This window comes from Elephas maximus, chromosome 11 (assembly GCF_024166365.1).
Source record: "Elephas maximus indicus isolate mEleMax1 chromosome 11, mEleMax1 primary haplotype, whole genome shotgun sequence".
NCBI lineage: Eukaryota > Metazoa > Chordata > Mammalia > Proboscidea > Elephantidae > Elephas > Elephas maximus.
This window is the reverse complement of record NC_064829.1, coordinates 27,340,685-27,367,500: the sequence shown is the minus strand read 5'-3', so window position 1 is coordinate 27,367,500 and position 26,816 is coordinate 27,340,685. Positions and strand designations below refer to the sequence as shown.

The 26,816-nt window shown below is 38.7% G+C and overlaps 1 protein-coding gene across 7 annotated transcripts in view; it reads left to right on the top strand.

The window, feature by feature from the left end:
• The window catches only part of ESCO1 (establishment of sister chromatid cohesion N-acetyltransferase 1), a 119,908-nt gene that overhangs the window by 87,761 nt on the left and 5,331 nt on the right, over positions 1-26,816 (top strand). For 6 of the 7 annotated variants that reach the window (XM_049901942.1, XM_049901941.1, XM_049901940.1 and 3 more), the window contains 2 exons: positions 6,686-6,829; positions 8,395-8,582. In XM_049901942.1, coding sequence (XP_049757899.1) covers positions 6,686-6,829; positions 8,395-8,582 — 332 coding nt within the window. Of the gene's footprint in view, positions 1-6,685; positions 6,830-8,394; positions 8,583-26,816 lie in introns of those variants that run through there. The other variant, XR_007519381.1, reaches the window with a different exon arrangement.

The window sequence follows — 26,816 nt, the reverse complement described above, 5'->3', positions numbered from 1 at the left end:
GGGCTCATTTTCCAGCACTATATCAGACAGTGTACTGCTGCTGTTCATAAGGTTTTCACTGGCTAATGCTTTTCAGAAGTAGACTGCCGGGTCCTTCTTCCTAGTGAATTGCATTTTAGATGAATTGATTAGTGTCTTGTATTATCAATAATTTCAGTGATGGAGTAGAAGGTATGCTAGTTAAGTTAATGAATTATGCTAAATGATTTTGAGAATTAGAATTAAAAGTTGAATCACAGTAATTGTGAATGTTTAAATTAATAAAATATATAAAAATCCATTCTAAGACTAAATTTCTAAATAAAAACTATTGCAGAACAAAACTTAGTAGGCCATAAAAACCTGAAATTAAACATTAGATAATAATATAATGATATTGAAAATAGAGATATACTTCAATTTATAAATATAATATAGAAAACCTAAAGAAAATCCTCTTATTTAGTGTGAATCAAGGCTTAGTCCAACTTAAAGTTCCATAATTTAAGGATCCAGAGAGTTTATTATGTTGAAAATGAACCAGGGAGGTAATGAACCCTGGAACCATTTCATTTATATAGAGTGTCTTAAAAGTTGGGAACCATAGGATAAACTTTAAAGAAAGTTTTATTGTGGTAAAACATATATAACAAAAAATTTGCCATTTTAACCATTCTTTAAGTGTAAATTTAGTGACATTAATTACATTTACCATGTTGTGCAACTATAACCACTATCCATTTCCAAAAGTTTTCCATCACTCCAAACAGAAACTCAGTACCCTTTCACTGATAACTCTTCATTTCCCTCTCCCCCAGAGTCTGGAGGAGAGGGACAGTGTCTGGGGGAGAGGGATATGGGAGTTATTAGCTAAGGGGTACTTAACGTTTGTCTCTATGCATTTGCTTATTCTAGATATTTCATTTAAGTGGGATGATAAAATATTTGTTCTTTCATACCTGACTTCTTTCACTTAGCATAATGTTTTCAAGGTTTATCCATATCATAGCATGTATCAGAACTTCATTTCTTTTTATGGCTGAATAATATTCTATTGCATATATATATATTGCATTTTGTTTGTCCACTCATCTGTGGGTTTTTGGGATTCATCTGTTGGAGGACACTTGGGTTGTTTCCAGCTTTTGATTATTGTGAATAATGCCACAGTGAACATTGACATTATAAGCATCTGTTTGAGTTCCCTGCTTTCAATTCTTTGGGGTATAGAGTAGAATTGCTAATTCTGTGTTTAACTTTTTGAGGAACTGCCAAACTGTTTTCCACAGCAGGTGTACTTAATATCCACCAGCAGTGCAGGAGAGTTTCAGTTTTCTTCATCTCCTCGCCAATACTTGTTATTTTCCATTTTTCTGATAATAACCATCCTAGTGGAGGTAAAGTGATATCTCATTGTGCTTTTGATTTGCATTTTCCTAATGACTGGTGATGTTGAGCATATTTTCATCTGCTTATTGTCCGTTAGTATAGCTTCTTTGGAGAAATGTCTATTGCAAGACTTTTCCCCATTTTTTAATTGGGTTTTTGCCTCTTTATTGTTGAATTGTAGGAGTTATTTATATATTTTGGGTATTAAACTAATTTTTATATTAGTTACATTTTAAGATAGTTTCATACGTTTTTCTTCAAAAAGCAAAGATGCTTTTTCAGAAGTGCTTCATAATGTAAAGCAGTTGGTCCAATGGTTTATCTGAAAAAAATACACTACAATATGTGCAAAATCCTTGGAAACACAAAATAGTGTATTTATTAAACTTTTTTCAGGTTGACAATTGGACCTCTTTAAATTTAGAAATAATTCACCTGAAAAGGAGGTTGAAGAGAAACACTTTGAATCTATTACTTAAAAATGTAACTGACATTCTACTTAAAACATAAGTTTATCCTGTGGTTCCTGACTTTTCAGATGCCCTGTATATAATCCCAGATACACAAATAGGTCTTCCTACTACCACTGCATAACAATGTAGACAGTTGTACTTAGAATGACATGGAAATGTAGCACATGTCTCATACTTGAAACATTGATCCTTGTACAGAAATACATACCTATCGAAGTAATGTTGGATCAGTGATTGACTAAATGAAAATTAAATTATGGACGTTTTGGAATACCATCATCGTGTAGAAATGTGAAGTAGAGACCTTTGTTAGGTCCACATTGTGGAAGCCAGACTTTTTAAGAATCCTCAGTGAATTGCTAATGTCTTCATTTCACTTCCTTAGGATAAAATCTCAGTAAACTATAATTTAGTAGGTTAAAAGTTAGTAACCCAAAATAGGTTAAAAATTAAAAATTAGGGAATTGTGAGTCATTTCCCTGTAGGAACCGAAGCGGGAGTTGTATTGTGGGATACTGATCCAGGATTAGGGGGACTTCAGTTTTCATCACTGAGTAAGGTATAAGCTATGTGGTATTCTGCATGTCAGAGATACAAATACTGAACCCTGTTAGAGATTATCTGCATTATTCAACTTACTAACACAAATGAGTGTTTATTGGACTGAATATGTGGACATTGTTTTTAATTGGGAGGAGACTAATGTTTTAGTGTGTATACAAGTCTTGGGTTTGAGTGCCTTCAAAGGTCTGAGCTTCTATTTAACTTTGACCACAGTTCTGGGAGGTTAAAACTGGAAGAAGCACAGTTTGATGTCATGTTAACATTTTGGGTCAAATCCTTATTACTCGGTTTTTAAAATGTTTGATAATTGATACGGGAAGGTTACTAAATCTTTGAGTCTTATTTCTTCCATATATAAAGGGAGGAACCAAAAACCTTCAAGAGATTGTGGATAAAGTGCTTTGCATAATGTCTGGCCCATAGATGGTTGACAAAGAGTAAACATGAGTTTCTTTCTCTGTTAGCTACTTCATTTAACTGATGACAGTACTAATTAAGGCTTAGGGGGAAATGTGGCTTGCCTAGCCAAGACTCCTCCAGTGAAGCTCTCCCCATTTCACAAACCTATGATGTTTTTAATGGTGCGCCTTAAGGTCCTCATTACGTATTGTAGGTGCTCTTAACCTCTCACTCCCTAGTTGTTGTTAGGTGCTGTCGAGTTGGGTCTGAGTCATAGCAAGCCTGTGTACAACAGAACGAAACACTGCCCAGTCCTGCACAGCCCTCACAGTTCTTGCTATATTCGAGTCCATTGTTTCAGCCACTGTGTTGGTCCATTTTGTTGAGGGTTCTCCTCTTTTTTGCTGACCCTCTACTTTACCAAGCATGATGTCCTTCTCCAGGGACTGGTCCGTCCTGATAACATATCCAAAGTAATTGAGACAGTCTTACCATCCTCGCTTCCAAGAAACACTCTGGCTGTATTTCTTCCAAGACAGCCTTGTTCGTTCTTAGAGCAGTCCATGGTATAGTCAGTATTCTTTGCCAACACCATAATTCAAAGACATCAATCCTTCTTTGGTCTCCTTCTTTATTGATCAGCTTTCACATGCATTTGAGGCGATTGAAAATACTGTGGCTTGGGTCAGGCACACCTTACTCCTCAAGGTGACATATTTGCATTTTAACACTTGAAAAAGGTGTTTTGCAGCAGATTTGCCCAATGCAATATGCCATTTGATTTCTTGACTGCTGCTCCCATGGGCTTTGGTTGTAGATCCAAGTAAAATGAAATCTTTGACAACTTCAGTCTCTTCTCTGTTTTTCATGATGTTGCTTATTTGTCCCTTTATGAGGATTTTTATTTTCTTTATGTTGGGGTGTAATTCATACTAAAGGCTGATCTTCCTCAGTTTTAAGTCTTCTTCACATTCTGCAAGCAAGGTTGTATCATCTGCATATTGCAGGTTGTTAATGAATCTTCCTCCAATCCTGATGCTTCATTTTTCTTTTTATAGTCCAGCTTCTCAGATTATTTACTCAGTGTACAGAAGGAATAAGTATGGTGAAAGGATACAACCCTGACACATACCTTTCCTGATTTTCAACCATGCAGTATCCCATCGTTTGGTTCAAAGGACTGCTTTTTGATCCATGTACAGGTTCCTCATGAGCACATTTAAGTGTTCTGGAATTCTCATTCTTCCTAATGTTATGATGCGCACAGTCTTCGCATAGTCAATAAAACACAGGTAAACATCCTTCTGGTATTCTCTGCTTTCAGCCACTATCCCATCTGACATCAGCAATGATGTCGCTCATTCCACATCGTTTTCTGAATCTGGCTTGAATTTCTGGCAGTTCGCTGTCGATATACTGCTGCAACGCTTTTGAATTATCATCAGCAAAATTTTACTTGAGTGTGATATTAATGATATCAAAACCCAACCCAGTGCCGTTGAGTTGATTCCGACTCATAGCGACCCTATAAGACAGAGTAGAGCTGCCCCATATATTAATGAGATGTTTGATAAATTCTGCATTCTGTTGGATCACCTTTTCTCTGAAGTGGGTACTCTTCCAGTCGGTTGGCCAGGTAGTTGTCTTCCAGATTTCTTGGCATAGATGGAGCGAGCACTGCCAGAGCTGAATCTGTTATTGAAACATCTCAATTGGTATCCTGTCAGTTCCTGTAGCCTTGTTTTTAGCCAATGCCTTCAGTGCATCCTGGACATCTTCCTTTAATACCGTCGGTTCTTGATCATATTCTTGATCTTGGAATGGTTGAACTTGGACCTGTTCTTTTTGGTACAGTGAGTCCATGTATTCTTGCCATTTTCTTTTGATGTTTCCTGCGTCATTCAATATTTTGTCCATAGACTCCTTCAGTATTGCAACTTGAGGCTTGAATGTTTTCTTCAGTTCTCTCAGCTTAAGAAATACTGAGCATGTCCTTCCCTTTTGGTTTTCTAACTCCAGGTCTTTGCACATTTCGTTATAATACTTCATTTGTCTTCTTGAACCGCCCTTTGAAATCCTTTGTTCAGCCCTTTTACTTCATCGTTTCTTCCATTTGTTTTAGCTACTCTAGGTACAAGAGCAAGTTTTAGAGTTTCTTCTGACATCCATTTTGGTCTTTTCTTTCTTTCCTGTTTTTTTAATGGCCTTTTGTTTTCTTCATGTCTAATGTTCTTGAGGGCATCCCACAACTTGTATGATCTTCAATCATTAGTATTCAATGTATCAAATCTCTTCTTGAGATGGTCTCCAAATTCAGGTGGGGTATATTCAAGGTAGTACTTGGACTTTTGTTGGACTTGTTTAATTATCTTCGTCTTCATCTCAAACTTCCATGTGAGCAGTTGATAGTCTGTTCTGCAGTTGGCCCCTGGCCTTGTTCTGATGATGATACTGAGCTTCTCCATCATCTTTCCACAGATGTAGTCCATTTGGTTCCTGTGTGTTCCATCTGGTGAAGTCTATGTGTAGTTGCCATTTATGTTGTTGAAAAAAGGTATTTCCAATGAAGAAGTCGTCGGTCTTGCGAAATACTATCATGTGATCTCCGGCGTTGTTTCTGTCACCAAGGCCATACTTTCCAACTACTGATGCTTTTTCTTTGTTTCCAACTTTCACATTCCAGTCACCAGTAATTATCACTGCATCTTGATTGCATGTTCAATCAATTTCAAACTGCTGTAGTTGGGAAAAATCTTTAATTTCTTCATCTTTGGCCTTAACAGTTGAATATAAATTGTAATAATAGTCATATTAACTGATTTTACTTGTAGGCATATGGATAGTATCCTATCACTGACAGCGTTGTACTTCCAGATAGATCTTGAAATGTTCTTTTTGACAATGAATGTGACATCATTCTTCTCCTGTTTGTCATTCCCAGCATAGCATATGATTGTCTGATTCAAAATGGCCAATACCAGTCCATTTCAGTTCACTAATGCCTAGGGTATCAGTCTTTATGCGTTCCATTTCATTTTTGATGACTTCCAATTTTCCTAGATTCATACTTCGTACCTTCCATCTTTCAGTTATTAATGGATGTTTGCAACTGCTTCTTCTCATTTTGAGTCATGTCACGTCAGCTAATAAAGGTCTTGCCCAGTCATATTTTGCACGCCTTCCAACCTGAGGAAAACCCTGGTGGCACGGTGGGTAAGAGCTAAGGCTGCTAACCAAGAGGTCGGCAATTGGAATCCACCAGATGCTCCTTGGAAACTCTGTGGGGCAGTTCTACCCTGTCCTATAGGGTTGCTGAATTGGAATTGACTCAAAGGCAGTGGGCTTGGTTTTTGTTTTGTTTTGTTTTCAACCTGAGAGGCTCATCTTCTGGTGCTTTATCAGACAGTGTTCCACTGCTGTTCATAAGGTTTTCACTGGCCAATGGTTTTTAGAAGTAAATTGCCAGGCCCTTCTTTCTTGTCAGTCTTAGTCTGAAAACTCAGCTGAAACCTGTCCACCATAGGTGAGCCTGCTGATATTTGAAATATTAGTGGCATAGCTTCCAGCATTACAGGAACACACCAGCTAATAAGTTGACAGATGAGTGGTGCTCACTTTCTAGACTGCCGTAAATTAAAACCTGGGCTTGGCATCACTTTTAGTCTCCCCCATTTTGCAAAGTGGTCTGCAGGGCTTAAGAACAAAACAAAGCAGTAATGGTTACCCACTGAGTTAGTTACTCAAAATAACCCTTTAGAGAATGTTCTGTTTGGAATAATGTACCAACTTACTGAAGTACATCATTTTATATATACGTATATATATGCAAACATACATATACAGTGCTTTTATTGTTTAAAAAATTGTTTTTTATTTGGCAGGTTGATGAAATTAGAGAGATGGTTGATAATGATTTAGGCTTCCAACAGGCTCCACTAATGTGCTATTCGAGAACTAAAACACTTCTCTTTATTTCTAATGATAAAAAAGTAGTTGGCTGCCTAATTGCAGAACATATCCAGCAGGTAAGTGATGAAGAGCACTTGTAAGTAGTTTTTTTTTTTTTTTACTGACTTCACTATGTAATCTTGATATTCCTGATAAATTTATCTACATTTAAGTATGAGTACAAGAATTCCAGTGTGTGATTCTGTAACACTGTGGAGTTGTATTTTACATGGGGATTAGTTTCTCAGTTTAGAATATAAGATAAAAATTCTATAAAATCAAAAACCGAACCAGACTAAACCCTTGCTATCAAGTTGATTCCAACTCATAGCGACCCTATAGCACAGGGTTTCCAAGGCTGTAAATCTTTTTGGAAGCAGACTGCCACATCTTTCTCTTTCAAAGTGGCTGGTGGGTTCAAACTGTCAAACTTTTGGTTGTCAGCTGAGCGCTTAAGCACTGTACTAGCAGGACTCCTATAGAATCAAAAGCAGTGTTAAGTTTTGTTTAGGAAATTTCTAATGTAATGGCTGCCTCATTAAGTCCCTGGAATAAATCAAAGGTTGGCAAACTACGGTCCATGCTAAAATCCAGCCTATTTGTAAATACAGTTTCATTGTAACACAGCCACATCCATTTGTTTACATATTGTCTCTGGCTGCCTCCTCACAATAGAGGCAGAGTTGAGTAGTTGAGTTGTTGCCAAAGTGACCAGGTGGGCAGCAAATCCTGAAATACTATCTGGCCCTTATAGAAAGTTTGCTGATCCCTGGAACAGATCACCTGTTCTGTGACTGAGCACTAGGTGAAGTAGTTGGCTTGTGCTTAGGGGCCAAATTGTAAACAAACAAAACAAAACTTAAAAAACAACAAAATACTGTGTTGTGTTTTAATTCCTGTCCCACCTAGCTCCAAAAATGACTTGTAGCAGTGTTTAGAAGATAGCTAGGTAATGTTTGTTTCCTAGCTCTTATTTGTGTTGTCTAATTAATTGCTTTAAAGGTTTGTATCATGTCCTATCAGTGGGCTGGCCATGTTCTTTTTGGCAACTAAACGGCAAGGGAAATGTATGTTTTTAAAAGTACATTAAAAAAAGAAATTGGCATTGGGGAAAGGGCCTTTCTAAATTCTTGACATCCTCTGCCATCCCTGTTTCTAGTTGCCACACAGCTGTGTACCCTACAACTATGGCAGCAGTCTCAGAAACATTTGTTGTTATTACTGCTGTGTTCTTAATGTGTACTTGGCTGGTCCTTAGAATTCTGGAAGTGGAGAGAACTAACGTTGCGTTAGTATTACAGGCCCAGCATGATGGCAGTGTTCTTTTTATGTAATACCTTAGTTAATTTCTCAACAACTCTCTTGAGAGAGATGGTGAACATCCCCAAATTATCTGTGAGGAGCCTAATGCATGGAGAGAAATTAAGTAACTTCCTGTCATGTCACATAACTAGTAAATGAATTAGAACAGAATGTGGAACCAGGTTTATTTATTTTCTGAAAACGAGAATGAAGTCATAAGTGGTATCCATAGTTTAAGAAGCCAGAGAACCGTGATGACGTCTTCACTAAGGTCAGTACTAAACAATTGCTAATTAACATTCTCATTTTAAAAATTTTTCCCCAATTTTGACACCTTTAGGGCTACAGAGTTATAGAAGAGAAACTTCCAGTTATCGGAACAGAAGAAGAAAAAGTTAGATTTGAAAGGCAAAAAGCCTGGTGCTGCTCAACATTGCCAGAGCCTGCTATATGTGGGATCAGTCGAATATGGGTATTCAGCATGATGCGGCGGAAGAAAATTGCTTCTCGCATGATTGAATGCCTAAGGTAACTTAAATGTAATTCTTCAAATTATTTTCAGTACGTTGGGATTTAAACAAAGTTTTAGTAGAATTGGCATTTAATCTTAAGTGTATAACAGAAATGAAACGCATTGCTGTCAAGTTGATTCTGACTCATAGTGACCCTATAGGGAAGAGTAGAATTGCCCCGTAGGATTTCCAAGGAGAGTGGCTGGTGAATTCGAACTCCTAACCTTTTGGTTGGCAGCCATAGCTCTTAACCACTGCGCCACCAGGTAAAGCCTTCATTAATTGTATATTTTGCATAAGATTGTCACTGTATTGGATCTGTAAGTGCTTTTTATGTGAACTTAATCTGAGGAGGAAGAAAGTGCTATTGGTTAAATATTATTAAAACATTTTGAGGGGGCAGGGCCAAGATGGCAGACTAGGTAGACGCTACCTCGGATCCCTCTTGCAACAAAGACTCGGAAAAACAAGTGAATCGATCACATGCATAACAATCTACGAACCCTGAACAACAAGCACAGATTTAGAGATGGAAAACGAACAAATACGGGGAAGCAGCGATTGTTTTCGGGGCCTGGAGCCAGCGTCCCAGTCAGATAACCTTGGCGCCCGATTTAGGGCAGGGCCCAGGGGAGCTGAGGGCGCAAACAAGGGGCACAGCCCTACCCCCCTGAACTCACCCCGGGAGGGGGCCCAGCCGGTCCGCGCGGGCGGCGTGATGACGCAGCCAGTGGGAGAAGTCCCCGGGAGGCAGTGACTGGTCTTGGAGCTGGGAGAGCAGCGTCCCAGCTGAGGAATCTTGCCGCTGGGCTTTTGACTGGGCACTGTCACGGCACAAGCACGGGGAGCTGCTCCACTACCCTGAACTAACCCCGGGAGGGGGCCCAGCTGGTTCGCGGAGGCGGCGCGGCAATGCCGCTGGCGGGACGAGAAGTCCCCGGGAGGCAGCGACTGAATTTGGAGTTGGGAGTGCACCGTCCCAGCAGGGGAACCTTGACGCTGGGCATGGGACTGGCAGCGGAGGATCTGACCGCGGCTTCAGTGGGCCAGATCCCCGGGGCAATCTCCACACAGCCAGCACACATAGGCAACACGCCCCTCGGGAATCTCAGATAAAGTAGTCATTCCAAGCAAGACAAGCAACTCTGGCTATATTCTGAGGTGCTATTCTCCTATCTCTCTGATCCTTCCCCCACCCTCCCCAGGTGGCTTCATTAACATTGGAATTTCCTGAGCCAGAGGGAGAACGGCTCCGGCTCCGCGGCGGCTTTGCTTCCCCCCCTTTTTTTTTCTTTTGGTCTTTTCCTGACCCACTCTTCCGGCCTGAGAGAAGGAAACACAAAAAACCCAGGGACCAAAAATCCACCCCTAATTGGACTAAAAACAGAACCAGCTACAGCCAAGCATATATGATCCAAATCTCAGACTTTCATCCTTACAGGGAACAAGGTGGCGGTTATAATCCAAAGCCAGTTCTGATAGGGATCTGACTGCATTTTTTTTTAGTGGATTTTCTGGAAAAACTAGTTTCCCAGTGATGGCTCGGAGACAGCAGTCCATATCAAACCACATAAAGAAGCAGACCATGACAGCTTCTACAACCCCCCCAAACAAAAGAATCAAAATCTTTCCCAAATGAAGATACAATCCTGGAATTATCAGATACAGAATATAAAAAACTAATTTACAGAATGCTTCAAGACATCAGAAACGAAATAAGGCAAACTGCAGAAAAAGCCAAGGAACACACTGATAAAACTGTTGAAGAACTCAAAAAGATTATTCAAGAACATAGTGGAAAAATTAATAAGTTGCAAGAATCCATAGAGAGACAGCATGTAGAAATCCAAAAGATTAACAATAAAATTACAGAATTAGACAACGCAATAGGAAGTCAGAGGAGCAGACTCGAGCAATTAGAATGCAGAATGGGACATCTGGAGGACCAGGGAATTAACACCAACATAGTTGAAAAAAAATCAGATAAAAGAATTTAAAAAAATGAAGAAACCCTAAGAATCATGTGGGACTCTATCAAGAAGGATAACTTGTGTGTGATTGGAGTCCCAGAACAGGGAGGGAGGACAGAAAACACAGAGAAAATAGTTGAAGATCTCCTGACAGAAAACTTCCCTGACATCATGAAAGACGAAAGGATATCTATCCAAGATGCTCATCAAACCCCATTTAAGATTGATCCAAAAAGAAAAACACCAAGACATATTATCATCAAACTCGCCAAAACCAAAGATAAAGAGAAAAATTTAAAAGCAGCCAGGGAGAAAAGAAAGGTTTCCTTCAAGGGAGAATCAATAAGAATAAATTCAGACTACTCAGCAGAAACCATGCAGGCAAGAAGGCAATGGGACGACATATACAGAACACTGAAGGAGAAAAACTGCCAGCCGAGGATCATATATCCAGCAAAACTCTCTCTGAAATATGAAGGCGAAATTAAGATATTTACAGATAAACACAAGTTTAGAGAATTTGCAAAAACCAAACCAAAGCTACAAGAAATACTAAAGGATATTGTTTGGTCAGAAAACCAATAATATCAGATACCAGCACAACACAAGGTCACAAAACAGAACATCCTGATATCAACTCAAATAGGGAAATCACAAAAACAAATTAAGACTAATTAAAAAAAAAAAAATGCTCATAACAGGGAATCACTGAAGTCAATATGTAAAAGATCACAATAATCAAAAAGAGGGACTAAATACAGGAGGCATAGAACTGCCATATGGAGAGTGACACAAGGCGATATAGAACAATACAAGTTAGGTTTTTACTTAGAAAAATAGGGGTAAATAATAAGGTAACCACAAAGAGGTATAACAACTCCATAACTCAAGATAAAAGCCAAGAAAAACGTAACGACTCAACAAACATAAAGTCAAACACTACGAAAATGAGGATCTCACAATTTACTAAGAAAAACGTCTCAGCATAAAAGAGTATGTGGAAAAATGAAATTGTCAACAACACACATAAAAAGGCATCAAAATGACAACACTAAACACTTCTTTATAATTACGCTGAATGTAAATGGACTAAATGCACCAATAAAGAGACAGAGAGTCTTGGACTGGATAAAGAAACACGATCCGTCTATATGCTGCCTACAAGAGACACACCTTAGACTTAGAGACACAAACAAACTAAAACTCAAAGGATGGAAAAAAATATATCAAGCAAACAATAAGCAAAAAAGAAGAGGAGTAGCAATATTAATTTCTGACAAAATAGACTTTAGACTTAAATCCACCACAAAGGATAAAGAAGGACACTACATAATGATAAAAGGGACAATTGATCCAGAAGATATAACCATATTAAATATTTATGCACCCAATGACAGGGCTGCAAGATACATAAATCAAATTTTAACAGAACTGAAAAGTGAGATAGACACCTCCACAATTATAGTAGGAGACTTCAACACACCACTTTCGGAGAAGGACAGGACATCCAGTAAGAAGCTCAATAGAGACACAGAAGACCTAATTACAACAATCAACCAACTTGACCTCATTGACTTATACAGAACTCTCCACCCAACTGCTGCAAAGTATACTTTTTTTTCTAGCGCACATGGAACATTCTCTAGAATAGACCACATATTAGGTCATAAAACAAACCTTTGCAGAATCTAAAACATCGAAATATTACAAAGCATCTTCTCAGACCACGAGGCAATAAAACTAGAAATCAATAACAGAAAAACTAGGGAAAAGAAATCAAATACTTGGAAACTGAACAATACCCTCCTGAAAAAAGACTGGGTTATAGAAGACATCAAGGAGGGAATAAGGAAATTCATAGAATGCAACGAGAATGAAAATACTTCCTGTCAAAACCTCTGGGACACAGCAAAAGCAGTGCTCAGAGGCCAATTTATATCGATAAATGCACACATACAAAAAGAAGAAAGAGCCAAAATTAGAGAACTGTCCCTACAACTTGAACAAATAGAAAGTGAGCAACAAAAGAATCCATCAGGCACCAGAAGAAAACAAATAATAAAAATTAGAGCTGAACTAAATGAATTAGAAAACAGAAAAACAATTGAAAGAATTAACAAAGCCAAAAGCTGGTTCTTTGAAAAAATTAACAAAATTGATAAACCATTGGCTAGACTGACTAAAGAAATACAGGAAAGGAAACAAATAACCCGAATAAGAAACCAGAAGAACCACATCACAACAGAACCAACTGAAATGAAAAGAATCATTTCAGATTATTATGAAAATTTGTACTCTAATAAATTTGAAAACCTAGAAGAAATGGATGAACTCCTGGAAAAACACTACCTACCTAAACTAACACATTCAGAAGTAGAACAACTAAATAGACCCATAACAAAAAAAGAGATTGAAACGGTAATCAAAAAACTCCCAACAAAAAAAAGCCCTGGCCCTGACGGCTTCACTGCAGAGTTCTACCAAACTTTCAGAGAAGAGTTAACACCACTACTACTAAAGGTATTTCAAAGCATAGAAAATGACAGAATACTACCCAACTCATTCTATGAAGCCACCATCTCCCTGATACCAAAACCAGGTAAAGACATTACAAAAAAAGAAAATTACAGACTTATATCCCTCATGAACATAGATGCAAAAATCCTCAACAAAATTCTAGCCAATAGAATTCAACAACATATCAAAAAAATAATTCCCCATGATCAAGTGGGATTTATACCAGGTATGCAAGGCTGGTTTAATATCAGAAAAACCATTAATGTAATCCGTCACATAAATAAAACAAAAGACAAAAACCACATGATCTTATCAATTGATGCAGAAAAGGCATTTGACAAAGTCCCACACCCATTTATGATAAAAACTCTCACCAAAATAGGAATTGAAAGAAAATTCCTCAACATAATAAAGGGCATCTATGCAAAGCCAATAGCCAACATCACTCTAAATGGAGAGAACCTGAAAGCATTTCCCTTGAGAACGGGAACCAGACAAGGATGCCCTTTATCACCGCTCTTATTCAACGTCGTGCTAGAAACCTAGCCAGGGCAATTAGGCTAGACAAAGAAATAAAAGGCGTCTGGATTGGCAAGGAGGAAGTAAAATTATCTCTATTTGCAGATGACAGGATCTTATACACAGAAAACCCTAAGGAATCCTCCAGAAAACTACTGAAACTAATAGAAGAGTTTGGCAGGGTCGCAGGTTATAAAATAAACATACAAAAATCACTTGGATTCCTCTACATCAACAAAAAGAACATCGAAGAGGAAATAACCAAATCAATACCGTTCACAGTAGCCCCCAAGAAGATAAAATACTTAGGAACAAATCTTACCAAGGTTGTAAAAGACCTATAGAAAGAAAACTACAAAGCTCTACTACAAGAAATTAAAAAGGACATACTTAAGTGGAAAAACATACCTTGCTCATAGATAGGAAGACTTAACATAGTAAAAATGTCTATTCTGCCAAAAGCCATCTATACATACAATGCACTTCCGATCCAAATTCCAATGTCATTTTTTAAGATGATAGAGAAACAAATCACCAATTTCATATGGAAGGGAAAGAAGCCTCTGATAAGCAAAGCATTACTGAAAAAGAAGAAGAAAGTGGGAGGCCTCACTCTACCTGATTTCAGAAGCTATTATACAGCCTCAGTAGTCAAAACAGCCTGGTACTGGTACAACAACAGGCACATAGACCAATGGAACAGAATTGAGAACCCAGATATAAATCCATCCACATCTGAGCAGCTGATATTTGACAAAGGCCCAGTGTCAGTTAATTGGGGAAAAGATAGTCTTTTTAACAAATGGTGCTGGCGTAACTGGATATCCATTTGCAAAAAAATGAAACAGGACCCATACCTCACACCAAGCACAAAAACTAACTCCAAGTGGATCAAAGACCTGAACATAAAGACTAAAACGATAAAGATCATGGAAGAAAAAACAGGGACAACCTTAGGAGCCCTAATACAAGGCATAAACAGAATACAAAACATTACCAAAAATGTCGAAGAGAAACCTGATAACTGGGAGCTCCTAAAAATCAAACACCTATGCTCATCTAAAGACTTCACCAAAAGAGTAAAAAGACCACCTACAGACTGGGAAAGAATTTTCAGCTATGACATCTCCAACCAGCGCCTGATCTCTAAAATCTACATGATTCTGTCAAAACTCAACCACAAAAAGACAAACAACCCAATCAAGAAGTGGGCAAAGGATATGAACACACACTTCACTAAAGAAGATATTCAGGCAGCTAACAGATACATGAGAAAATGCTCTCGATCGTTAGCCATTAGAGAAATGCAGATTAAAACTACGATGAGATTCCATCTCACTCCAACAAGGCTGGCATTAATCCAAAAAACACAAAATAATAAATGTTGGAGAGGCTGCGGAGAGATTGGAACTCTTATACACTGCTGGTGGGAATGTAAATTGGTACAACCACTTTGGAAATCTATCTGGCGTTATCTTAAACAGTTAGAAATAGAACTACCATACAACCCAGAAATCCCACTCCTCCGAATATACCCTAGAGAAATAAGAGCCTTCACACAAACCGATATATGCACACCCATGTTTATTGCAGCTCTGTTTACAATAGCAAAAAGCTGGAAGCAACCAAGGTGTCCATCTACGGATGAATGGGTAAATAAATTGTGGTATATTCACACAATGGAATACTACGCATCGATAAAGAACAGTGACGAATCTGTGAAACATTTCATAACATGGAGGAACCTGGAAGGCATTATGCTGAGCGAAATGAGTCAGAGGCAAAAGGACAAATATTGTATAAGACCACTATTATAAGATCTTGAGAAATAGTATAAACTGAGAAGAACACATACTTTTGTGGTTACGAGGCGGGGAGGGAGGAAGAGGGTTTTTTACTGATTAATTAGCTGAAAAGAACTGCTTTAGGTGAAGGGAAGGACAACACTCAATACATGGAAGGTCAGCTCAACTGGACTGGACTGGACCAAAAGCAAAGAAGTTTCCGGGATAAACTGAATACTTCAAAGGTCAGCAGAGCAAGGGCGGGGGTTTGGGAACCATGGTTTAAGGGGACTTCTAAGTCAATTGGCAAAATAATTCTATTATGAAAACATTCTGCATCCCACTTTGAAATGTGGCATCTGGGGTCTTAAAAGCTAACAAACGGCCATCTAAGATGCATCAGTTGGTGTCAACCCACCTGGATCAAAGGAGAATGAAGAACACCAAGGTCACAGGACAACTGAGAGCCCAAGAGACAGAAAGGGCCACACGAACCAGAGACCTACATCATCCTGAGAGCAGAAGAACTAGTTGGTGCCTGGCCACAATTGATGACTGCCCTCACAGGGAGGACAATGGAGAACCCCTGAGGGAGCAGGAGATCAGTGGGATGCAGACCCCAAATTCTCATAAAAAGACCATACTTAATGGTCTGGATGTGACTAGAGGAATCCCGGCGGTCATGGTCCCCAAACCTTCTGTTGGCACAGGATGGGAACCATCCCCGAAGACAATTCATCAGACATGAAAGGGACTGGACAGTCGGTGGAAGAGAGATGCTGATGAAGAGTGAGCTAATTATATCAGGTGGGCACTTGAGACTGTGTTGGCATCTCCTGTCTGGAGGGGAGATGGGAGGATAGAGAGAGTTGGAGGCTGACAAAGTTTTCACGAAAGGAGAGACTGGAAAGGCTGACTCATTAGGGGGAGAGCAAGTGGGAGCAAGGAGTAAGATGTATATTAACTTATGTATGACAGACTGACTTGATTTGTAAACGTTCACTTGAAGCTCAATAAAAGTTAATAAAAAAAAAAAAAAAAACAATTTTGACTCACTTATTTGTGACCATGATATCAGGCCAAAATAGATGTACTTATTTTCAGATGGGTTTGCTGTGGGAGAATTTTAAACATAGCAAAAGAAATGTAGAGAGTTTCTTAGGAGTTCGGCTTTTAGGGAAATTTATGTTAGCTCTGGAATATTGTTTGTAAATTATCCAAGTCTTATATTCCTGCTTTTACCTCATGATTGTTTATCAAAGGTGTAAAAAGGAGGCTCAGACAAATTGTATGTTTTTTGTTATTTTATAAAGCACTTTTATTGAAGGGTTCATGGAATAACTTAAAATTGATCATTCATATGAGGTTTTTTAGGTCATCAGTTGTTTATCAGTTTTGTTTATTATTAGAATCCCTGTTATTATCTGTGGGTATGGCTTTCAAAATAATCCATCATTGTTGTAAGTGAGATTCCAAGGCTCTTACGACCTTAATGTTTATCTGGTCTGTCCCTCTGATTTTATTTATTTTTTTAATATTTATTGTGCTTTACGTGAAAGTTTACGAACCAAGTCAGTATCTCATACAAAAACTTATATACACCTTGCTATGCATTCTCCTATTTGCTCTCCCTCTAATGAGACAGCACACTCGTTCCCTCCACTCTCTATTTTCGTGTCCATTTGGCCAGCTTCTGACCCTCTCTGCCCTCTCATCTCCTCACCAGACAGAAGCTGCCCACATAGTCTCATGTGTCTACTTGATCCAAGAAGCTCACTCTTCCCCAGTATCATTTTCTGTCTTATAGTCCAGTCCAATCCCTGTCTGAAGAGTTGGCTTTGGGAATGGTTCCAGTCTTGGGCTAATAGAAGGTCTGGGACCATGACCTCCGGGGTCCTTATAGTCTCAGTCAAACCATTAAGTCTGTTCTTTTTATGAGAATTTGAGGTCTGCATCCCACTGCTCTCCTGCTCCCTCAGGGGTCCCCTCATTTTATTAATGAGTAATGATCTGGAAGGGCTGAGCACTAAACAGTCTTTTCATGACAGAGTCAGGCATGTTTTTAGCTCCATCACAACTAAGCCTAGAAAATTCAGCTGATTAAATAATTCTAAAGGAGGGTATTGCTTCTCCTTTAAATCTTAAAAACTTAGGTCTTCAGACAACTGTAAGGTGGTTCTAGTTTATTAAGAAAAAATATAGCCGGTATAATAGTTGTATTGCTCTGAGGGCTAATGAAATTGCCACCATAACCCTCCTGTTAAAATACTTTTTTCATTTATTGTTCCTTCTTATGTGATTCTTCCTATTAGTGGCCAGAATTCCTTCTTAAGATTACAGTATGAAAATTCTTCTAATAGGCTATATCCTGGATAAATATTTTATGTATTAACACTCTTCATTGCAACAACTTCTTCATTGCAAATACCTTTTTTCAACAACATAAACAGCAACTGTACACGTGGACCTTGCCAGATGGAATACACAAGAATCAAATTGACCACATCTGTGGAAAAAGATGATGGGAAAAGGTTGCTATCATCATTCAGAACAAGGGTAGTGAGTGACTATGGAACAGACTATCAATTGCTCATATGCAAATTCAGGTTTAAACTGAGGAAAATTAAAATAAGTCCATGAGAGCCAAAGTATGACCTCAGGTGTATCCCACCCAAATTGAGAGACCATCTCAAGAATAGATTTGACACACTGAACACTAATGACCAAAGACCAGACGAGAGGTAGAATGATATCAAGGACATTATACATGGAGAAAGCAAGAGGTCATTAAAAAGGGAGGAAAGAAAGAAAAAACCAAAATGAATGTTAGAAGAGACTCTGAAATTTGCTATTGAATGTTCAGTAGCTAAAGCAAAGGAAGAAATGAAGTAAAAGAGCTGAACAGAAGATTTCAAAGGACAGCTTGAGAAGACAAAGTATTATAATGAAAGTTTCAAAGACCTGGCATTAGAAAACCAAAAGGGAAGAACATGCTTGACATTTTTGAGGCTGAAAGAACTGAAGAAGAAATTCAACCCTTGAGTTGCAATATTGAAGGATTCTATGGGAAAACTATTAAGGGATGCAGAAATCATCAAAAGAAGATGGAAAAGAGTACACAGAGTCAGTATATCAAAAAGAATTGGTCGATGTTCAACCATTTCAGGAGATAGCATATGATCAGGAACTGATGGTACTGATGGAAGAGGTCCAAGTGGCACTGAATGCATTGGTGAAAAACAAGGCTTCAGGAATTGCCAGAATACCAGTTGAGATGTTTCAACAAACTGATGCAGTGCTGGAATGCTCACCCATCTATGCCAAGAAATTTGGAAGATAGCTATCTGGCCAACCGACTGGAAGAGATCCGTATTTATGCCTGTTCCAACTACGGGCGATGCAACTGAATGTGGAAATTACTGAACAATATCATTAATATTACACACAAAAGTAAAATTTTGCTGAAGATCGTTTAAAAGTGGCTGCAAGCACATTGACAGGAACTGCCCAAAATTTAAGCCGGATTCAGAAGAGGACAAGAAGTATCATTACTGTTGTTAGGTGGATCCTGACTGAAAGCAGAGAATACCAGAAAGCTGTTTACCTGTGTTTCATTGACTGTGTAAAGGCACTGGACTATGTGAATCATAAGAAATTATGGATAACATTGCAAAGAATGGGAATTCCAGGACAGTTAATTGTGCTCACGAGGAACCTATATGTAGATCAAGAGGCAGTTGTTTGAACAGAACAAGTGGATACTGTGTGCTTCAAAATCAGGAAAGGTATGTGTCAGGTTTGTATCCTTTCCCTATACCTATTGAATCTGTATGCTGAGGAAATAATCTGAGAAGCTGGACTCTATGAAGAAGAACAGGGCATCAGGATTGGGTGAAGACTCATTAACAACCTGTGTTATGCAGATGACAGAACCTTGCTTGCTGAAAGTGATGAGGACTTGAAGCACTTACTGATGAATATCAAAGACTACAGCCTTCAGTATGGATTACACCTCAACATAAAACAAAAATCCTCACTACTGGACCAGTGAGCAACATCATGATAAACGGAGAAAAGACTGAAGTTGTCAAGGATTCCATTTTACTTGGATCCACAGTCAAAGCCCATGGAAGCAGCAGTCTAAAAATCAAATGACGCATTGCACTGGACAAATCTGCTACAAAAGACCTCTTTCACCTTGAAGACTAAGATGCACTGACCCAAGCCGTAGTGTTTTCAGCTGCCTCATATGCACACGAAAGCTGGACAGTAAATAAGGAAGACCGAAGAAGAATTGATTTCTTTGAATTACGCTGTTGAAGAATATTGAATACCATGGACTGCCAAAAGAACAAACAACTCTGTCTTGGAAGAAGTACAATCAAAATGCTCCTTAGAAGCAAGTATGGTGAGACATTTCACATACTTTGGACATGTTATCAGGAGAGACCAGTCCCTGGAGAAGGACATCAAGCTTGGTAAAGTAGAAGGTCAGCGAAAAAGAGGAAAACCCATAATGAGATGGATTGACTCAGTGACTGTAACAATGGGCTCAAGCATAACAATCATTATGAGGATGGCACAGGACTAGGCAGTGTGTCATTCCATTGTACATAGGGTCACTGTGAGTCGGAACCTAACAACAGCATAAAGTTCACCTTTTAAAAGTGTATAATTTGGTGGGTTTTAGTATATTCACAAGGCAGGGCAAACATCACTACTGTCTAATTTTAGGGCATTTCCATCACCTTAAAAAGAAAACCCATACCCATTAGCAGTCACTCTGCATGGCCTCGCCCCCTACCTCTGGCAGCTAGTAATCTACATTCTGTTTCAGTGGTTTTCTCTGTCCATGGGTTATCCATGTGTCAGTGCTTTGTCTCTTTTTATTGCCAAATACTATTCCACTGATGCACAACTTTTTATTTATTTATTCATCAGTTGATGGACATTTGGGTGGCTTCTGCCATTTTGGTATAATGAATAATGCTGCTGTGAACATTCCAGTGCTCATTTTTGCATGAACATATGTTTTTGTTTCTCTTGGTATATACCGAAGATTAGAATTGCTAAATTGTATGGTAACTCTGTGTTTAACATTTTGAGGAACTGCCAAATTGTTTTCCCAAACCATTTTACATTCCTGCCAGCAGTGTATGAGGGTTCCAATTTGTCTTCATCCTCACCATCTCTTTGTTATTGTCTTTTTATTTTAGCCATCCTAATGGAGTCAGTTCTACTCCATGTGGAATAGAATTTAAAGCCTAGCTATAAGCCCTCATATGTATGGTCAATTGATTTTTGACCAGAGTGCTGAGACAATTCAATGGATGATGACTATTTTCAACAGATGGTGATGGGACAACTGGATATCCACATGCAAAAAAAAAAAAAAAAATGAAGCTGGACCCCTTCCTTACATGACAGACAAAAATTAACTCAAAATGGATCAAAGCCCTAGTTTTGAGAAATAAAACTATGAACTCTTAGAAGAAAACATAGACATACATCTTCATGACCTTGGATTAGGCTATGGTTTCTTAGACACCTAAAGTACAAAAGAAAAAATATATATAAATTGGGTTTCATTAAAATTAAAATCTTTTTACTGTTATGGTGAGGTCTTTGGATGAGCATAGGTGTTTGGTTTTTAGGAGCTCCCAGTTATCAAGTTTCTCTTCTGTATTGTTGGTAATGTTTTGTATACTGTGTATGCCATCTATTAGGGCTCCTAGCGTTGTCCCTATTTTTTCTTCCATGATCTTTATCATTTTAGATTTTATGTTTAGGTCTTTGATCATTTTGAGTTGGTTTTTGTGCATGGTGTGAGATATGGGTCTTGTTTCATTTTTTTACAGATAGATATCCAATTATGCCAGCACTATTTGTTAAACAGACTGTCTTCTCCATTTAACTTACTTTGGGCCTTTGTCAAATATCAGCTGCTCATATGTGGATGGATTTATGTCTGGATTCTCAGTTCTGTTCTACTGGTCTGTGTATCTATTGTTGTACCAGTACCAGGATGTTTTGACTACGGTGATGGTATAATAGGTTCTAAAATCATAGAGAGTAAGGCCTCCCACTTTGCTCTTCTTTTTCAGTAATGCTTTACTTATTTGGGGCCTCTTTTTCTTTCCGTGTGAAGTTGGTGATTTGTTTTTCCATGTCATTAAAAAATGTCGTTGGAATTTGGATCGGAAGTGCAATGTATCTATAGACCGCTTTTGGTATAATAGACATTTTTACAATGTTAAGTCTTCCTATCCATGAACAAAGTATGTTTTTCCGCTTACGTAGGTCTCTTCTGGTTTCTTGAAGTAGTGTCTTGTAGTTTTCTTTGTACAGGTCTTTTATACCTCGGGTAAGATTTATTCCTAAGCATTTTATCTTCTTGGGGGCTACTGTGAATGGTATTGATTTGGTAATTTCCTCTTCAATGTTCTTTTTGTTGGTGTAGAGGAATCCAACTGATTTTTATATGTTTATCTTGTATCCTGATTCTCTGCTGAACTCTTAGTTTCAGTAGTTTTCTGGAGGATTCCTTAGGGTTTTCTGTGTATAAGATCATGTCATCTGCAAATAGAGATACTTTTACTTCTTCCTTTACCAATCTGGATGCCCTTCATTTCTTTCTCTAGCCTAATTGCTCTGGCTAGGACTTCCAGCACAATGTTGAATAAGAATGGTAATAAAGGGCATCCTTCTCTGGTTCCCAATCTCAAGGGGAATGCTTTCAGGCTCTCTCCATTTAGGATGATGTTGGCTGTTGGCTTTGTATAAGTCCTCTTTATCATGTTGAGGAATTTTCCTTTTATTCGTATTTTGCTGAGAGTTTTTATCATGAATGGGTGTTGAACTTTGTCAAATGCCTTTTCTGCATCAATTGATAAAATTATGTGGTTCTTGTCTTTAGTTTTATTTATATGATGGATTTCATTAATTGTTTTTCCAATGTTGAACCGTCCCTGCATACCTGGTATGAATCCCACTTGGTCATGGTGAATGATTTTTTTGATATGGTATCGAGTTCTTTTGGCTAGAATTTTGTTGAGGATTTTTGCATCTAGGTCCACAAAGGTTTGTGGTTGTTGTTAGGTGCCATTGAGTCAGTTCCAACTCATAGCGACCCTGTGCAGAACAGAACAAAACACTGCCCGGTCCTGTTCTATCCTTTACAGTCCTTGTTATGCTCGAGCCCATTGGTGCAGCCACTACGTCAGTTCATTTTGTTGAGGGTCTTCCTCTTTTCTGCTGACCCTGTACTTTGCCAAGCATGATGTCCTTCTCCAGGGACTGATCCCTCCTGACAATGTGTCCAAAGTATGTAAGACCCGGTCTCGCCATCCTTGCTTCTAAGGAGCGTTCTGGTTGTACATCTTCTAAGACAGACTTGTTCGTTCTTTTGGTAGTCCATGGTATATTCAATATTCCTCGCCAACACAATTCAAAGGCATCGATTCTTCTTCGGTCTTCTTTATTCATTGTCTGGCTTTCTGCTAACCAAATGTCAGTGGTTCAAATCTACCAGGCGCTCCTTGGAAACCCGTATGGGGCAGTTCTACTCTGTCCTATAGTGTTGTTATGAGTCGGAATCGACTCGACGGCAACAGGTTTTATGGGTTTGGCTTTCACATGCATATGATACGATTGAAAATACCATGGCTTGGGTCATGCGAGCCTTAGTCTTCAAGGTGATGTCTTTGCTCTTCAACACTTTAAAGGGGTCCTTTGGTGCAGATTTACCCAATGCAATGCATCTTTTGATTTGTTGACTGCTGCTCCCATGGCTACTGATTGTGGATCCAAGTAAAATGAAATCCTTGAAACTTCTGTCTTTTCTCTGTTTACCATGATGTTGCTCATTGGTCCAGTTGTGAGGATTTTTGTTTTCTTCATGTTGAGGTGCAATCCATACTGAAGGCTGTGGTCTTTGACCTTCATTAGTAAGTGCTTCAAGTCCTTTTCACTTTCAGTAAGCAAGGTTGTGTCATCTGCATAACGCAGGTTGTTAATGAATCTTCCTCCAATCCTGATGCCCTGTTCTTCTTCATACAGTCCAGCTTCTCGGATTATTTGCTCAGCATACAGATTGAGTAGGTATGGTGAAAGGATACAACCCTGACACACACCTTTCCTTACTTTAAACTGATCAGTATCCCCTTGTTCTGTCCAAACAGCTGCCTCTTGATCTATGTAAAGGTTCCTCATGAGCACAAGTAAGTGTTCTGCAATTCCCATTCTTCACAATGTTATCCATAATTTGTTATGATCTACACAGTCGAATGCCTTTGCATAGTCAATAAAACACAGGTAAACATCCTTCTGGTATTCTCTTCTTTCAGCCAGGATCCATCTGACATCAGCAGTGATATCCCTGGTTCCACGTCCTCTCCTGAAACCGGCCTGAATTTCTGTCAGTTCCCTGTTGATATACTGCTGCAGCCGTTTTTGAATGATCTTCAGCAGAATTTTGCTTGCGTGTGATATTAATGATATTGTTCTATAATTTGGGAATAGGCACACATATAGATCTCTTCCAGTCAGTTGGCCAGGAAGCTGTCTTCCATATTTCTTGGCATAGATGAGTGAGTACCTCCAGTGCTGCATCTGTTTGTTGAAACATCTCAATTGATATTCCATCGATTCCTGGAGCCTTGTTTTTTGCCAGTGCCTTCAGAGCAGCTTGGACTTCTTCCTTCGATACCATCGGTTCCTGATCATATGCCACCTCTTGAAATGGTTGAATATTGACTAATTCTTTTTGGTGTAATGACTCTGTGTATTCCTTCCATCTTCTTTTGATGCTTCCTGCATCGTTTAATATTTTCCCCATGGAATCCTTCAGTATTGGAACTCGAGGCTTGAATTTTTTCTTCAGTTCCTTCAGCTTGAGAAGCACCAAGCGTGTTCTTCCCTTTTGGTTTTCCATCTCCAGCTCTTTGCACATGTCATTATAATACTTTACTTTGTCTTCTCAGGAGGCCCTTTGAAATCTTCAGTTCTTTTACTTCATCATTTCTTCCTTTTGCTTTAGCTGCTCGACGCTCAAGAGCAAGTTTCAGAGTCTCCTTTGACATCCATCTTGGTCTTTTCTTTCTTTCCTGTCTTTTCAGTGACCTCTTGCTTTCTTCATGGATGATGTCCTTGATGTCATTCCACAACTCGTCTGGTCTTCAATCACTAGTGTTCAATGCGTCAGATCTATTCTTGAGGTGGTCTCTGAATTCAGGTGAGATATACTCAAGGTCATATTTTGGCTCCCGTGGACTTGCTCTGATTTTCTTCAGTTTCATCTTGAACTTGCATATGAGCAATTGATGGTCTGTTCCAAGGCCCCTGGCCTTTTTCTTTCTGATGATACTGAGCTTTTCCATCCTCTCTTTCCACAGATGTAGTCAATTTGATTTCTGTGTGTTCCATCTGGCGAGATCCATGTGTGTAGTCGCTATTTATGTTGGTTAAAAAAGGTATTTGCAATGAAGAAGTCATTGGTCTTGCAAAATTCTATCATTCGATCTCTGGCACTGTTTCTGTCACCAAGGCCATATTTTCCAGCTACCTATCCTTCTTCTTTGTTTCCAACTTTCGCATTCCAGTCACCAGTCATTATCAATGCATCTTGACTGCAGGTTTGACCAATTTCAGAGTGTAGCAGGTGATAAAATCTTCTATTTCTTCATCTTTGGCCCTAGTGGTTAGTGCGTAAATTTGAATAGCAGTCATATTAACTGGTCTTCTTTGTAGGTGTTTGGTTATTATCCTGTCACTGACAGTGTTGTACTTCAGGATAGATCTTGGAATGTACTTTTTGGCGATGAATGCAACACCATTCCTCTTCAACTTATCATTCCCAGCATAGTAGACTATATGATTGTCTGATTTAAAATGGCAAGTACCAGTCCATTTCAGCTCACTAATCCCTAGCATATCGATATTTATGCTTTCCATTTCATTTTTGACGATTTCTGATTTCCCTAGATTTATAGTTCATACATTCCAAGTTCCGATTATTAATGTATGTTTGCAGCTGTTTCTTCTCATTTTGAGTCGTGCCACATCAGCGGATGAAGGTCCTGAAAGCTTTACTCCATCCACGTCATTAAGGCTGACTTTACTTTGAGAAGGCAGCTCTTCCCTAGTCATCTTTTGAGTGCCTTGCAATGTGGGAGGCTCATCTTGCAGCCCTATATCAGACAGTGTTCCGCTGCTATTCATAAGGTTTGCATTGGCTAATGCTTTTCAGAAGTAGATTGCCGGATCCGTCTTCCTAGTCTGTCTTAGTGTGGCAGCTCAGCTGAAACCTGTCCTCCATGGGTGACCCCCTGCTGGTATCTGAATACCAGTCGCATAGCTTCCAGTATTACAGCAACACATGAGCCCCCACAGAATGACAAAGTGATAGACACGTGGGGGTCACGAGGGATATAGGTCTGTAACTTTCTTTTTACCTGGTTTTGGTATCAGGGGTATGCTGATTTATAGAATGAGCTTGGGAGTATTCTGTCCTTTTCTATGTTCTGAAATACCTTTAGTAGTAGGGGTGTTAATTCTTTTCTGCAAGTTTGGTAGAACTCTGCAGTGAAGACTTCTGGGCCTGGGCTTTTGTTTGTTGGGAGTTTTTTGATTACCTTTTCAATCTCTTCTTTTGTTATGGGTGTGTTTAGTTGATGTACCTCTGTGTTAGTTTAGGCAGGCAGTGTGTTTCTAGGAGTTCATCCATTTCTTCTAGGTTTTCAAATTTGTGTATAGTTTTTCATAGTAATCTGATATGATTCTTTTAATTTCAGTTGAGTCTGTTGTTATATCGCCCATCTCATTTCTTATTTGGGTTGTTTGCTTCTTCGGTTTTTCTTTTGTCATTTTGGCCAATGGTTTTCAATTTTGTTAATTTTTTCAAAGAACCAGCTTTTGGTCTTGTTAATTCTTTCAATTGTTTTTCTGTTTTCTATTTCATTTAGTTCTGCACTCATTTTTATTATTTCCTTTCTTCTAGTGCCTAAAGGTTTCTTTTGTTGCTGTCTTTCTGTTTGTTCACGTTGTAGGGATAATTCTTTGATTTTGACCCTTTCTTCTTTTTGTATGTGTGCATTTATTGATATAAATTGACTTCTGAGCACTGTTTTTGCTGTGTCCCAAATTTCTGATAGGAAGTGTTTTCATTCTCATTGGAGTCTATGTATTTCTTTATTCCATCCTTAGTGTCTTCTATAACTCAGTGTTTTTTGAGCAGGGTATTGTTCAGTTTCCAAGTATTTCTTTTCCCTCTATTTCTGTTATCAATTTCTACTTTTATGGCCATGTGGTCAGAGAAGATGCTTTGTAATATTTTGATGTTTTGGATTCTGCTAAGGCTTGCTTTATGACCTAATATGTGGTCTATTCTAGAGAATGTTCCATGTGTGCTAGAAAAGAAAGTATACTTGGCTGCTGTTGGGTGGAATGTTCTGTATATGTCTA